Genomic DNA, 15,401 nt, shown 5'->3' on the forward strand with positions numbered 1-15,401 from the left:
CAGGAGTCACCCTGCTGGTTGTCACCACTGTTGCTCCTGTATTAGTTGTACTGCTCTAAGGCATGCTTTGCAAAGCTAGCAGAACCGAATCCCAAGTTACGCTGCTCTATTTAGGAAAACTCTCCTACTACTATGTTTAGGATGGATTAAAAGCTAGCAGAAAGCTTGCAATCCCCTGTTACCTGACCCCTCTCTGCTGGAGTTGGGAAAAACTAATGTGTGAGAGGGGCATCAACTTCATTATCATTTTTGAACTTTTGAGCAAGCCTTCTAGCGGAGGGGCTGCAGGACCTGCCATCCATTTACACCTACAAGCCCGGACAGAAAACACAAGCACACTGATAAGCTGGTGCAGGTGCACTAATGCCTGACAGAAGCTACAGCTGCACTGCAGGCTGCCTGCCATCACAGGATTTTATTTCTGCATTATTACTGGGCAACGCTAAGGTGGGTATTAAGACAGCCTGCCAAGATAAATTAAAGGTCTGCTGGCCCTTAACAAGAAACAGTATCCCCACCCTTGACTTACAGGTTACGGGTGACACGGCACATTATGTTCACCTTGCTTTTGTCTTCTGCCTGAAGTTTAGACACACTAAAATGGAATCATGAGCAATCATGCATGATTTGAGACTCTTGGCTCCTGGTATCACTTGGTGCCCAGTGCTGCAGCATAAAAACCAACCAGGGATCTCTTCACACAAGTTCTGTGAACAAAAGACCGTGCTGCCTCCTTTGGCAGTGGGGACACTCGCTGCATATTGTTAGTTTGCATGCTGCTGAGAAAACATATTGCCACCATTCAGCTGCTCAGGAACTCCATCCGCTATGCGGGGGAATGCTATACTGAAAACCTTCACAAATTTTTGTTGGAAGTGGGCCAAATGGAGTTGTGGTTGTTACCGGGTGCAAATGCAGTGACTTTATCTCAAGGCATGCCGAGCGTTTAAACCTTCCAAATAAATTCCTCTGCACTCCCCTTAGGGATGACCTATCATCCCAGTCCAGAAAATGCTTTCCCACCTCACCTCTGGAGGAGGAAAAAGCAGACCACCACAGCCACACACTCTCTCTCTCTCTTCCCCTCCCTCCTCCTGAAATGTAAAAGTTATAGTTCTACAAAACCAGGACATATACATGGGGATCATCCCATGCATAATTTCCAGCTCTGGCTTTTCTAGCTTAAAAATATGAAAGGTACAGTTACTGAACACTTCAGGGATCAGCATGGACCATGCAGAGCCTTGACACCTGACAACAGGGCTTCAATGATGGAAATACTGGCATTATTAATGACAGAAGCACTCCTCCTTAACGTAAACTTTGTAAGGCTGCATGGCTGAATTCCTGCAGAAATACTGGAAAGTCATTTTCTGACCAGTTCAGTCAGGCCAGCCCCTTCTAGCAGCCTACTCACACTAAACCATGCAAGGGGCATTATTTTTTCTAATAAAACCACCCCACACCAATTGTTTTAAGTCACCTACAAAGGAACTCCGGTTTTTGTTCACTTGATACAAGCAAATAGAAATAGTAACATCATGAGTAGTCAAGATCAAAAGTATTTACAAAAAAGATATCCTTTGAAATTCACAGAAAGATCTGAAAGTGTAACATTTCAGTCAGAAGTAACATCTAAAAATAGGTAGTGTCAGCTATGCAAGAATTTAATGAGTAGTGGCCAGTACTGTGCGTCTGAGAGATCTGTCCAATTTTTAAAGCATCACAGTTACCAGAGGAAGTGAGTACAGGTCCTTGAGATCCAAAAATCTCAGGATGATCACCTCCTCCTTAATTAAAGTACCACATACCTATAGAAGAGGGGGGGGGGGGGGGGGCGGGGGGGGGAAGCTCACTGTGCTGAAACAAAGAGACTATAAACCACACTTGGAGATACAAGCCATGATTCCAGCAGACTGAAAAGCACATTTTGAAAGTCTAACAGTACATGCCACACAGAAGATACTACTTAGAAGTACTTACTTGCTATCAATTTCTCTGCAAGCTAATATTTTTTGTGTGTATTTTAATCTACCTTCTGGCTGTATAGATCAGAGACCCAAGAACATAAAGACCCTTCAATTACCTTACTGCTCTCAGCCTGTTAGGCACTTACAGGTATAAATATGGTTTCACCAGTACCCATTTATGTTAATTCATTACCAAAGAAAGACGCAACCTTTTTGCTTTGTAAGCCTTCCCTCACGCTTTGGACACAAAAGAAACTTTCTGTCCCATCTAAAAACTTCAGGCAAGTGAGAGAACGCATTTCTGTTTTCAGCACTAGTAATCCCGGGGGGGGGGGGCGGAATAATAATATAATAAAAAAAAAAAAAGAGTTGCACCAAACCCTTTTGAACAAGGTTATTAAGCACGCTATCAAAGTAACAGTGCCTCCAGGGATGGATTCCAGCCTGTTCCCAAGTCTTATCCCCCCAGCACCAAAACCCAGCGACAACACACACCTCATCTGTCAATGCTGGAAGAAAGCTGGCAAAAAAAGGGTCTCGGAGACTGTAAAAGCGATTAAACTGGAGCTGAATGAAGGTAGGTAAATCACTGCCATCAAAGTGTTACAGGCACATAAAGGCACACAGGTGAAGAGGCTAATAAAAACGCTCCTCCAGAAATGAATACAGCCGAAATATACAGTTTTCAATAAAGGCTTTTTTTTAAAAAAAAAAAAGAAAAAAAAAAGAGACAGACTTGGGAGAGGGGGTGCGAGCAGCTCTCCTCCTCCTGCCTCTTTCCACCTCCCAAAAGGCACCATAAATTGCAGTTCTCTCCCCCCCACCCCTCCTCAAAAACCAGTATTAAAATACTTTCGCCCAGGATGCAGCAGGTCCAAGTCCCTGGAAAGTTTACACAAAGTTTAAGTAGAGATATTTTTTTCCGCCCCCCTCCCCCTCTGCAGATTCCCCCTCCTTTTTCAAACGGGGAAAGCCTGCAGGGAGGGCAGGGGAGAGGGCAGGGATGAAGGGCCCCGACCCGGCGCAGGCAGGGGGACAGGCTCCGGCTCCCTACCTGGAGGGTCCATCTCAATGTAAAATATCAGCTCAGTGGAATAGGGCATCATCACTTCCCTCCAGTCCGTGTCATCGCGGTCCATATCCCACACCGTGTTGTACATCGCGACAGCCCGGTCCCGGCAGGTTTATAAAGAAGCGACTGGCTTTCCCGGCTTTTAATTGAGGAGGGGGGGGGGGGTTTAAAAACAAACAAAAAAAAAAAATGGGGGAGAGGGGAAGGCGAGAAGAATCCACCCCGCTTTGAAATAACACTTCTGGGGGGGGGTAAAAAAAAAGGGGGGGAATTAAAAATCGCGGAATTAAACTTAATTAAAAAAAGCCCACAAGCCACCTCAGCGGCTGCCCTGCAGGAACTAAGACAGGTAGTTATATACATATAATAGAGAGTGCTTCTTTTTGTTTAAAAAGACACCTTTCCACAGAAAAGCCACCTTCCTGAATTCTCTCTAAAAATCGCCATTTTCGGGGTATTTTTAAAACACCGGGCTGCAAGCAAAACAAAATCCCCCCCCCCCCCAGAAGAGAGGGGTTGGGTGGGAAGAAGCGGATAAAAAGGGGAGATCTCGGTCTCTGGATGAATTCTTTCCGCCGGCGGAGTAGAAAGGAGGGGGCGGCGGGCAACAATAACGGCGGGCGCGGAGCCCAAGCAGGGCGGGCAGCGCTGGGGGCCGCTCGGCCCGCAGTCCCCGCCGGCTCGGCTCGGTTCGGTTCAGCTCAGCGCTGGCCGTCGCCCGCCGTGCCCAGCTGGCAGCCCTGCGCGGCGCAGGCGGCGGCCCCGGGCGGCTCCGGCAGGTCGCAGCCCCGGGCTCTCTGCGGCGCGGCCGGCCCCGCTAGGTTTCATTTTAAGAGGCTCTGAGGGGCCCAACCGTCGCCAACCGCCTCTTGCCGAGGACGAGGCCACGCCCCCCGGAGCCGCGCGGGAGGGGCCCCGTGGGCGGGGCTTCGCGCCGGCTTTTTAACTCCTTCGAGGAAGTCCGGGGGGGGGGGGGGGGGGCCTGTGCGAGCGGGCGCTTCCACGAAGCAGAGGAGGGGGTGGCCGAAAAAAAAAAATGCAGAAGGGGAAAACGTCCTCTTCACGCCAGAGAGACAAGCCCAGAAAGCAAGCTTGGCACAAACCCAAAAACTGTTTCGCCGCTTTCCTGACTTTTACCCGGCTGTCTTTCGCCCCTGCGGCCGCCTCTCTAGCCGCCTTTTGCCAGTGACACCCTCCCCCCCGCTCTGAGGAGAGCAGGGGAGGTGGTAGGTCCCTCGGCTGGCCTGTCGCCAAGGGGCTGCTGCCGCGGAGCACGCGCGGGGGGCGGGGGGCGCCGAGCCCAGTTGCCAGAGCTGCTGTCTTTGTCTGAGGGAGCAGCGAGCGCCGGGATTGGCAGAGGGCTCCGGCCAGCGCACCCAATCAGCTGGCGGCGAAGCCGGCCGGCTCGATGGCGATTGGCTGGGAGCCCCAGTTACTAAGCGGGACAAAGAAAGGCGAGCGCTGAGGCGGAGAGGGGGGACGGGGCTGAGGGGGCGCGCGGGCACCCCCGGCCCCGCCGCCCGGCCGGGGCAGCCCCGGGCTGTGCCGTGCCGTGCGCCCGCCGCCACAGCCGGCCCCGGCGCCGCTGCCGGGGAGCGCCCGCTGCCCCCTCGGCGGGGTGCGGCCCCCTGGGCCGGTGCCCCGCAGCGCCGGGTGTACCTGCTACCCTCCAGCCAGGGCCGGCACCCCTTTGGGGCTGGGGTCTGTGAGAGAGGACCGCGGGCCGGGCCCAGGAGGCCCTTGGCAGGTGGGAGCCGCTGTCCGCACCCCCGGCTGAGACCTGGGCTGGCCGGCCCCGCCGCACCCCCTCTCAGCCGTCTGCCCTGCTGCTGCTGCCAGAAACATGGGCTCTCCTCCCCTGCCTTCCCTCCGCAGGGCCCTGGCAGCTGCCTGCCGTGTACTCCACATCATACCTGAGCGTTCCAGGGGGTCTCGTAACTGCCCGCTGCCTAGAGTGTGACCCCAGGGAAACCCAGAGCTCTTTCTAGCAACGTAACCGGGGCTGGGGGGGGGGGGGGGGGGGGGGGGGGGGGAGCAGAGGAAAAGGCACCAAACGGGATGGCTGCCTCTCACAAGCTTTGGGATAAAACTGAGCTGCGAACACACCCGAAACTGAACCTCAGTCTGCCTGCCAGCCACATCGCTATGGCCAGCCACAGCCCGCAGCCCACAAGCACTGGTGGGAGGCAGAAATGCAGCCAGCTCGGCAGGCAGCCTCGGTCTTAGCATGGCGAAGCATCCTTAAAGAAAGGCGGAATGACAGCTGTTGAGAAATTAAAAAGCCCTTTCTGCAGACTTCCAACCAGTGTCGCAGGCACAAGGACAGATGAGCACCTCGATCTGCTGTGGAGATGTCAGGGAATGTTAGAAAACCCAGCACTGAAGTTGTCGGCTTTATTTGCACTTTAAAGCATGGAAAAGTAAGTTATGAATAATTTCTCCCGCTCTAGCACTAGGTAGACAGCTCCTGAAAACATACTCCTGGCTTAGGGGGAACCGGAGGTTGACTGCAACATTGAATAACTGAGAAACTACAATGTAAGAGTATGTGGAAAGAGCCGGGTGCTGAGGTTCTGAAGTTTGCTGATGTATCACAACTTCCATGGCAAGCAATGGAGAGCAGCGCTGCTCTAGTTAATAGAGCTTCTTGAGGGACAGGCAGCTTTGATTCAAATAACTTCATGCATATAAATTAATTTTATATCCCCATCCACAAACTCTGATTAATCCATGATAACCAGATAAAACTCCTTCTTCTAATTTTTAAATTAAATTTCTTGGACTGATACAATGCATCAGCTCAAGCTTGCTCAAAGTGAAATGCCATCCATGGAAGCACCCCCCTCTCCCCCAGTGAAATTTAAGTTGGTACTGTGGGTACAAGCCACCCGCTGCCCACCGAAGGTGTGCAGGGCAGCCCCACAAGGGTTGGGCGGTGGGTGCAGGTGGAGATGTGGACACTGCTTTGCAGACCCTGCAGAGCAGAGAAATGGGGCTGCTGTCCCTACTGCTGCTCCCAAACTTAAGATTACCAGCTCTGGCGGGGGCTGGGGGGGTGGGGGTGTTGGAGGCAGGCTCGGGTTGCAATTCATTTTCCCCCTTCCTGCACCTCATTATAAGTTCCACCCACATAAGACCTAATTACTTGGCTTTTATGCTGGCAAAGTGGATTTCATCCTTGCTGTTTCCCATGGTGGTTGCCTTCATTTTCATGGCGGCAGTGATGGTTACAGCTTATTGATGTTTTCACTTTAGTGATTTAAAGCAGAATACATTTTGTTATTAGCTCTGGTTTCTCTCATTGCTGCTTTAATCAAAGATGCAATTTAAGGCAAAGGATTGTGTGTAATGGTAAGCAGTAGGATAATGCCTTGAGAGATCAGAATATTAATGTGTTTTTATTTCTCAAAACTGTGCTTATATCCAGGATTACTTGGCTCCCAACACGCATGCATGGGGCGCTCCCTTTCCTACCACACTGCCTGCCTTGCAGTAGGAGTGAGCAGTCGTGTGCATGTGCATGCTGAGGGGAGAGATGCTGAGCATCACAGCAGTGCCCTCAGAGAACAGAAACAAAACCAGGAGCACACTGAGCACTCAGGGATGCTCAAGGTCTGGCTGAGCACCAGATCACCCCAAGTCAGGAAAAGCTACATTCAAATGCTGAAGTAAAATAATGGTGACAATGACAATGCTTGAGCAGGGGACACAGTGCTCAAAAAAGGGTCCTGGTGCCCCATGCTAAGGCTGAAAGGCAAGAAGTGAGCACAGCATCTGCTGCTTCCCCAACATCACTGCGTTGATGGCTGTGCATTCGCTCGCTTTAATTTCCTTGGATCTGACAATTTGCATTTCAAGGCAAGATTAAATATTGAAGTTTTGAGCACTTCCATGTGCTTTAGGAGGAGCCGAATGGACCCGTGCTGGAAGAGGCTAAACACAGAAAAGCCATTTGTGCCAAACTGCTTGGTTTCCTCTTTGCCGAGCCATGATAACGTGATATCCGACAGCTGAATGTAGGCCACAACAGGCTTTTATAGTTGGAGGGGTGGAGGAGGGAGGGGGGGTTGAATCCACAGTGCTGCCAGCCAAACGTGCTAAAATGATGAGAGATTTTGGGGGCAGGCTGGAGACTCCTGGCCACTCCTGAGACCCAAATGTGAACAGCAGTGTTAGCACAAGCTCAGGCCCTGCTGGAGGGGAGCTCGTAGATGGTAGAGCTGTGTTTGCATCGGGAAGGACGATTCCCTGGCTGGCATTAAATGCTACATGAAATTACTAGCCTTGCGCTGCACAGAGATCAGGATTTGTGCAGTATCTGCTGTAATTGGTGGCCAACTTCCCACGGGGGCAACCACATCTTGCAAGTAACAGCACAAGAACAACCAGTCGCGGCAGACTGGTTTAATGGATTATTCCTGCCTGTTTCTCACCTCCTGGTGACAAGGAGATGAGGGAAGGCAGAAGGGTTGGTCTACTTTGGCTCAGATACTGCTGCCAGGGCCTCACCATAGCTCAGCACGCTGCAAGCTAAACCTGAGGCTTGCTGGCAAGAGAAGTGGTGGGAAGGGCAGAGGTTTATCCTGTCTTCCCGAACCAGAGCAGTGCTGGCAGCACAGGGATGGTGCAAGCACCGTCTTCTGCTGGAATGGTACAGTCTGAGCCTTGAAAATACCCCAGAGACCACAAAGCATTTGCCACCAGATGAAGGTTAATTCAAACCCCTGTGCGGGTGAAGTAGCAGCAGTTTCCTTCCCTGCATCCTCCTGCACCTTCAGGTGAAATGTAATGGGTGCTTTTAACAAGGACTGTGCTTCCTCCTCTCTGCTTTAGAGTCATTTTATGTCCTCATAGGCTGCAAAACTGTTGCCTTGCTCTACCCCAGATGTGGCCAAATTTCTGTGGTGAGAAAAAAACTCTGGCAAGTGAGCCAAAGTCGGGTGCTTTGGTTTGAAAATTACACATTGCGTTAAAAACCTGTGTTAAAGAATAATATGTGGTCTGCAAAAACATTCAAATGAAACACTTCAATGTTAGGAAGTGTCTTATTTACAGCTGTTGGAGCAGCTTGTGCCCTCTTCCATCCCACGTCCACACAACAAGGAAAGAGGTTGTAATAGGGGCTCACGTATGTAAAGATTGTAGCACAATGCATGCACACAGAGTTGAGCTTGCGAGGAATCATACATTAGGCATTTCCTAACTTAAAAGCACTTGGCTTTGCATTATAAACAACATTCTTTTAACATAGGAAATAACATTAAAAAAAAAGAATAATATCTTTTAAATAAATGTCTACAACGTAGGTTATTGCAGCTGGACCTAAGGTATTCCTCAGCAAGGTTTGGATTGGCCTTTCCTTACTGTTCCAGAGGTTTCTGCCTCAAAAATTGCAGGAGTAACAGTCAGGGCTGGAAGTGGAAAGTTGCTCTCCTGCGAGGGAAGAGGAGGTGTGTGTGGCTTTTGCAGCCGGGCAGCACATGTCAACCCCGTGCTGTGCCCACTGGTGTCTGGGGTGGACACATCTGTGCCGAAGAGTGCCCAGGGATGAGTGTGCAAGGGGGTGGGCATGGGGGGGTGAGGGAAAGGACATGCTGTGCTGAGCTGTGCTGAATCGCTGCTTTGGCAGACAGCACCGGGCCAGCTCTTTAGAAAGTTCACGTTCAGTTATTGTTTTGACAGGCTGCCAAAGTTTTCCTGAGGAATGCAGGCAGCAGAAGGGAAATGGCGATTTTAAAACTTTTTTTTTTATAACTCAGCCAAACCAGAATGGAATTTCATGGGAAAAGCGAAAGGTACATCTCTAGCCTCGGGGCATCATCACTGCCAAATTTCAGAGGCTGGCTGTGAACAATGGAGGTGTCAGAGCATCTCCACGGCAGCACACACTTGCATGCACTCACATGTGCTCACACATACTCACACTCACACACACACTGGAAGCATCTTCCCCAACAGCCAGTACTTCCACCCTACATCCAATGCCCCCAGAAGACTGATAGTAACCAATTGTGCTTCAAATAAAAAAAAAATAATACCCGTGGTGTAAAAGCAGAAGATAAAGCCAGTTTGCAGCTGCTGAAAGGTTTGCGACTTGGCCTTGGGAGGATGCTTAGGTGCTCTCCCCACCCCAATCCCAGCCTGCAGCTAGCTGTGCACAGCTCTTCACTATGTCAGTAACAGAGCCACAGGGCGGTTTTTCAGGTCTTCCTATCCCTAGGAAGGGCAGGGGGTTGCAAGCTCCCCTCCTCCTCCTCCTCCTCCTCCTCCTCCTCCAAAGAAGTGGCAGAGCAGCCGGTGAGCCAGGCTCCGGCACTGTGGCACCCCAGGGTCTGCAGGACTGTGGAACCAGGCTGGGGAGCTGCCAGTTACCTTATATTTTCCAGTACACTAATTTCTCTTGTCATCTTGCCAGTGACAGAGAGAGTTAAACAGAGCAATCCATTAAAGAAGCAGCCTGACAGACCAATTGTAAGGGTTTCAGCAATCCCCATTTACACTGGCTTGAAAAAAATTTCGCCTCGAGCAGCTCCAATTACAGAATTATCGGACCACACTCCAGTCCCTTTGTGCACTTCGCATCTCTGTCATCGTTCCAGGCCTCTCTCTATTTAGTTGCTTGGAAATAGTGAGCAAAATGGAAGGAGACTTGTAACAAGTTCAGAGAAATTAGAGGGGGGAAAAGAGAGAGAAAAAAGCCACACACACCCCAGCTCTAATGTCCTAAACCAGGACATTTTTGAAATGTAACACTGTATAGGCACTTAAAATATTTTTCACTTCCTCTATTCATTGCTTTAATGCACTGGAACTACTTGCTCGGATTTCATTTTTTTTTTTCTCCCAAGGAATGTATAAATACCACTCTGTAAATTCCTCAGGTCTGATTTTAAGAGGAACTGTAGAACTTTATTCATGGAGGAAAGAAATAATCCCAGTACCTTCCTGCAATAACTTTTCTTTTTAATAAACATGGCAGTGTATGTTTTGATCACAGCCGGTGATGCGAGTGGCAGGAAGAGGAAATCAGCGGCATGTCTAGGAAAAGCGAGGTCTCATCTCTGCTCTGCTGCCATCCCACTTGGTGACCTTCAAGCTGAATTGCCAGCACTGGTTTGAAGGCGGCACCTTTCCCAGTAGGAGGAATTCTGGCAAAGCCTAGATGAGCAATCACTTCTGCAAATGCACAGCTTGAACTCTGTATACTTGTTATTATTACGAAAAAACCCCCAACCCAAAACTAACCCCAACACAATAGTTGTCCTGCCCTAGGGTGCAAAGCTGAAGGGTTCCCTAACCCTTCACCCATGGCCAAGCCAGGCACTGTCACCCATGACGCAACAGCTATGTGACATGGATGTTATGCTCCCAACCAAACATGACATCACCTAATTATCTTCCAGCAAACTCTCCTGGCTTCCCAAACAATGTAATGATCCCATAGCTAGTGTTATCTAGAACTGGTAGCCTTGTATATCCATAACATGTTACCTCACGTTAAGAAAACACCCCCCTTTTCTTGCAGTGGAGATTATCTAGTTTCACAGGGAGGATAAGTGAGCAAAGCCATCCCTACGTACTGCTGGGGGGAGGCTGAGATCAAGCTTCCATGCTAATGCACGGGTGAATGCTGGCTTCACTCTGGCCCTAAGCAGAAGGAAGTTTCTCATGGCTAAGTCCCCGGTCCTGCTGTGGGACTCCCTTGTCCCCATCCCTTTCCCTGGGATGCAGTGGAGCTGACCCACTGCTCTTTGGATCCAGGGAACCTCACTGCAACGCATCTGTACTCAGTCAGAGCTCTGCCCAGGCGCAGTAACAGAGACTCCCCTCCAAGGTTTTGGGTGGAGATTGAAAGTGGGAGAAAAAAAAACCCATAACAACCCAGGGAGCTCTCAGGGGTATTGAAAAGTCATCTCATTTCTTATTAATCGCTTAGGCCAAGAATTCAAACGTCGGCAGTGTGTTGGCTGGGGTCGCTTTCCTTGCAGTTATCCACATGCAGTTCATGCCTTGGAAAATGACCCATTTACCATCATGCATTGTTGCTTAGCTACACGCACTTTCCCTCTAAGTTTTCCCAAATGGAAACATGGCTCTGTTTGCTTTGGAGATCATTTTCCCTGGCTTTCTTTGCTTTACAGTAAATAAGTGCAAGAAGAACAGCCTCTGAACACTAAGCGGGGAAATAAAACAAACAGTGCTGTGTAGGGCAATCACTGAAAAACCAGCACATGGATGCGATGCCTTCCTTGTCCAGCCAAAGTAATGGGTGGGAGGGAGGGCTTGAGCAAAGGCAACCTGCAAATCAGCTTCTTTAAGAGCTTTTTTTCTATGTCTTTTGCATTAAGGTTCTTTTCCTGCTGAAGATTTCCAAACTTGAAGGGGGAATTCGGTTGAATAGTGCTGGGTTCCCAAGAGAAGAATACGAATTCCCTAGAGGACAGGTGGGACTTTAGGCCATCAAGAACTCACTCCATGTCTCTGCTGCCACGCTTGCCTTGTGCAGTCCTAGGCATCCTCTAGGATGCAGGAAAACACCTCCCTCCTACCTGCAAACCACCACACCACTTTGCACCACCAGATAAGACTTTATCACCATCAAGCCCCAAAATTTCACAGATGTACTAGGTCCTGGCTGCAGTGGCATTGCTGTCAGTGGGCACGTGCCGGCAGATCAGCCACCACAGCATGAAGTTCAGCTTCCCAGCACACTGGGTAAATCCTTTGGCCATTTGCTGGAAGCCTGAGCCCGTCAGTGCTTACACTGCACAAATGTCCTTGAAACATGCAACAAATCCAGAGCATTTGGAAGGCACCAGCTTTACTGCCCATCCACGGAGGGGCTGTGCAGCATGTGCGCAGCTGGCCCAGCCTCCCAGGAGGTCTTGCTAAGCCTGTGCTGTGAGCTGTGCCGGCACAGTGGTTGTGTCCAGGATTTCCAGATGTCCAGCAGTTCTTCTGTTCCTCAAGGATCAAACAAAACTTGCAACATCTTCAGATTTTACTGAGGACAAAGCATTTGAGTAAAAATGTGGCCAGGTCTCTCTCACAACACATAGGTTGGTAGAGACCAAAGTGAAAAATCTTTTGTTTCCTGGTGCCACAAACGCCTGCCGGACGAGAGCTCTTTGCAGAGGGTAGGCAAAGCCGGCTGCTGCCGGAGTGCCAGGTGCCTGCAGCTTCCAGAAAGAGCGGGATGCCCCGAAGGGTGAGCTCATGCCCTGCCTTTGGCTGACAAAGCATAAAATGTGTATTGTCTCCAAAAAGAAAAAAGGGAGAGACAAAGTAAATAGTGCGATACTGATTACCAGCCCAACATACTGGTCTAAGGTTTAATACAACAGATTCCAGACTAAGAACCTGCCAGAAAATGAAGAGGGGTATTATACCTATGCAAATCCCAGCTGGTGGGTTAACACATCCCAAACACTGCATGCTCTGTGAGAGCTGCCAGCACCTGAAGAAGCCACCTTTACTGCCCCGGCGCTTGGAAGCTCTTATCTTTCTTTGACCAAACCTAAACAATATAACTTTATTTTAGGTGATACCTCCCAGATGAACGGCCTTTTAAAAGTGCTTTGAGGAATTAAATGAGAGAAAACAGTAGGAGGGAGAGAGGCAGGGAGAGGAGGGAAGAGCTTGCTGCCAAACTACAGGAAGCAAAGTTGTTGGATGCTAAAACCACAAAATAAGGAGCTAGGAGCGATGTCAGACTAGAAGAAGCAAATGGGTGATCAGGCTCGCTGCCACCAGAGGTACCCCGAGACAGTGGCTCAGTCCCAAAGTGAGTATCCACTTCACCATCCTCTATGTTTCTGCAGCAAAGATGGGGATGCTGTTACCTGTGGATGCTGTCTGGGTCTGCAGCACTCCAGCTAACCCGCCCCCGCCGCCACAAACATAGAGCACAGGCACGTCATCCTCATAGCACAGCCCCATGGCCCCTACTCCTTGCAGTGGGCAGGTTCCAGCACAAGCATTTTGGGGAGCCCAGCAGGTGATGGGATCAGCCAGTGTGTCCTCTCCTTCCCTTTGCTGTTGCATTCCTGCAGCTGAGGCCAATTCCTGCTTTTTGCACTCCCCTCTGGTTTCTGTGGTTGATGGGGAGATGCCAGGTCTCCCTTGCCCTGGGCAAAGGGTGGAAACCTGCAATGTCTCCTAGCCAGAGCCATGGGCTTCTGCTACAAGCAGTGGCAGGGAGCAGGCCGGGGCTGGTGCAGAAGGCAACAGGAGGACCAGCACAGCCACACAGAGCTCAGTGCCACCATGCCATCGGAGGGAAGGCAGCACGGATGGCTGAGAGCTGCGTCCATCACTCTGGCTCACTACAGGCTGGGCATCTGCCTTAAGTCCTGGGGCTGAATCAGGCCAAGGGCAGTTTTCATGAATGGAAATCCCACTGGTTTTATTGTCTTTGAAAGGCTGGAAACACCTGCCTGTTGCTCAGAGAAACAGCAGGCAGGATGAAGGTCTGGCAGCATGTCCCCTTTTGCCCCACATCCTTCCTGGGCACCCTCTGGGGCCCAGCACTGGCACCCTGTGCCCCCCATTGCTGGTTCGGAGTTGGCCCTATGAAAACCCAACATCAAAAGGGCTTTTTTCAGCAAGGGTTATTTCCACATCAAATGCCTACCTCCAGTCCTGAGCCATCAGGGAGAGAGCTTTTCATAAAAGGAAAGGAAAGATTAATATTATTTTTCAAAAGTATAATGGGAGGTTTCCACTCCCTGAGCACTTCAGAGTTAGTTTTTACACAAAGCCAGAATAATTCCAACCCCAAAGGAGAGAGACAAAGAAAAACACATTAGAGGGGGTTACAAATGACTGAAAAAATGGTTGGTCTGAATAGAAATGTTCACGTCACCATCACTGTGAGGGCTAGAGGAGGCTGCTGCTGGGCAAGCCTGACTTTCCCATGGGGATGCATGTCCTCCGTCCTCACTCAGAGCAGCAGGGCTGTTCCAGCCTGCTCCAGCACAGGGAGCACAGAGAGGTGGGGAGAGCCAGAGATGGGCTTTCAGAGTCACAAACTGGTGGGAGGAGGAAGGAAAGGACAAGGGGTGGAGAAGATGCTGGGAGCACCCTCTGGGGCAAATGGAACAGAGGAAAGCCTGCTGCGAGGTACAACCCTCCTGCAGCTCCACAGAGAGAAAAGTGGCCTGAGTCTGGCCCAGCGACTGGCAAGCAGTGTTCCCAAACTGCAGCACAGCTCTGCCTTGGAAAGGCACCTGCAACCTCAACATCTTCCTCTGAAAAACATGCCATAGCATCACAGGGGAACCACATCCCAGCAGCCTTGACAACAAGTTTCTGCTCCATGAGCATGAGCCGTGGGGCCAGATGAGTGTATAAACAACTATTTGATCACTTCCACTACAGGAACCAACTTGAAAAATACCTCCGATTCACAAGCTTGCAGCCTGCTTCTGAAAAACCAGACTAGAAGTAAGCTCCCACCCTGGAAAATCCCTTGCCTGTGTCTGCTGTGCATCCTTTCCCATGCCGGGAAGGGTTGGGCCAAATGCAGAAGATGCCGTGGGGCTGGCAGAGCTGCTCTGGAGCAATGTCCTTGGGCTGCTGTGTCAGGGGTGGCAGGGCTCAGCATCTGGGAGGTGATACATCATCAGGCAACTTAGTGCGTTGCTTGCTTTCTGCTTCTTGGTCATTCAACAGATGGGGCTGAATCCCTCGCTGGTGTGTTGCTCACCTTCCTCTGGACTCGGGGTGCAAATGTGAAATGAGGTGTGGGACAGTCCTTGCAGCCCTAAGCCTCACAGTCACCAGTGACATGAGACCCTCAGTGGTTTTCACTTACAAGTGGGTAGGGAGAAAATCCTTGTGGGTAAGGGAGAGAAAAATGCAAAACATGATCCTGAGGGCTCAGAGAAACGCTTCTGGTTAAGCCAAATCTTGCCTTTTCCCAGTGCTTGGAATTGTCCATCCATGAAGAGGTCTGGAGCAGGCACCTTCACCACGTAAATCCCACTTAAACCCTTAAATAAATGCCTGAGTGGCACTTCAGGTTCATCAGCTGGCCAGCGCAGGGGCAAAGATTTCAAGTTCACCCAAGAAAGAAGAAAAATCCCCCAGTCCCACCGCCAGAGATTGCAGCTGATGGCTGGAGGGCAGCAATGGGGGAAAGGAGCAGTAAGAGGGTGGCCAGGCAGTGGTTTGTGGGACCCTGCTGGCAAGCACTGAGCGGCCCAGCATCCTTCCTCACTGGCTCTCCTCCACACCCAGAGCCAAAGCAGGGGGAGTGATGGCAGATGCAGCTCCTCTCCCCAAAACACTGTCTGCCTCTGGGAAGGTGGGGGAAGTCCTGGGAAAGCAGCTTCGCATTGATGACGGTGGCTGACGTG

At 50.6% G+C, this 15,401-nt stretch overlaps 1 protein-coding gene across 3 annotated transcripts in view; it reads right to left on the minus strand.

The window, feature by feature from the left end:
• The window catches only part of PIK3R3 (phosphoinositide-3-kinase regulatory subunit 3), an 82,100-nt gene that overhangs the window by 29,456 nt on the left and 37,243 nt on the right, over positions 1–15,401 (minus strand). The window contains exon 1 of one of the 3 annotated variants that reach the window (XM_005437388.4): positions 3,025–3,916. The exons of the other annotated variants lie outside the window; for them this stretch is intronic. Within the exon in view, the coding sequence (XP_005437445.1) occupies positions 3,025–3,130 (106 nt within the window). The 5' untranslated portion in view covers positions 3,131–3,916. Of the gene's footprint in view, positions 1–3,024; positions 3,917–15,401 lie in introns of those variants that run through there. 3 annotated transcript variants of the gene reach the window in all.

The sequence above is a fragment of the Falco cherrug genome, chromosome 12, assembly GCF_023634085.1.
Source record: "Falco cherrug isolate bFalChe1 chromosome 12, bFalChe1.pri, whole genome shotgun sequence".
In the NCBI taxonomy this organism is placed as follows: domain Eukaryota; kingdom Metazoa; phylum Chordata; class Aves; order Falconiformes; family Falconidae; genus Falco; species Falco cherrug.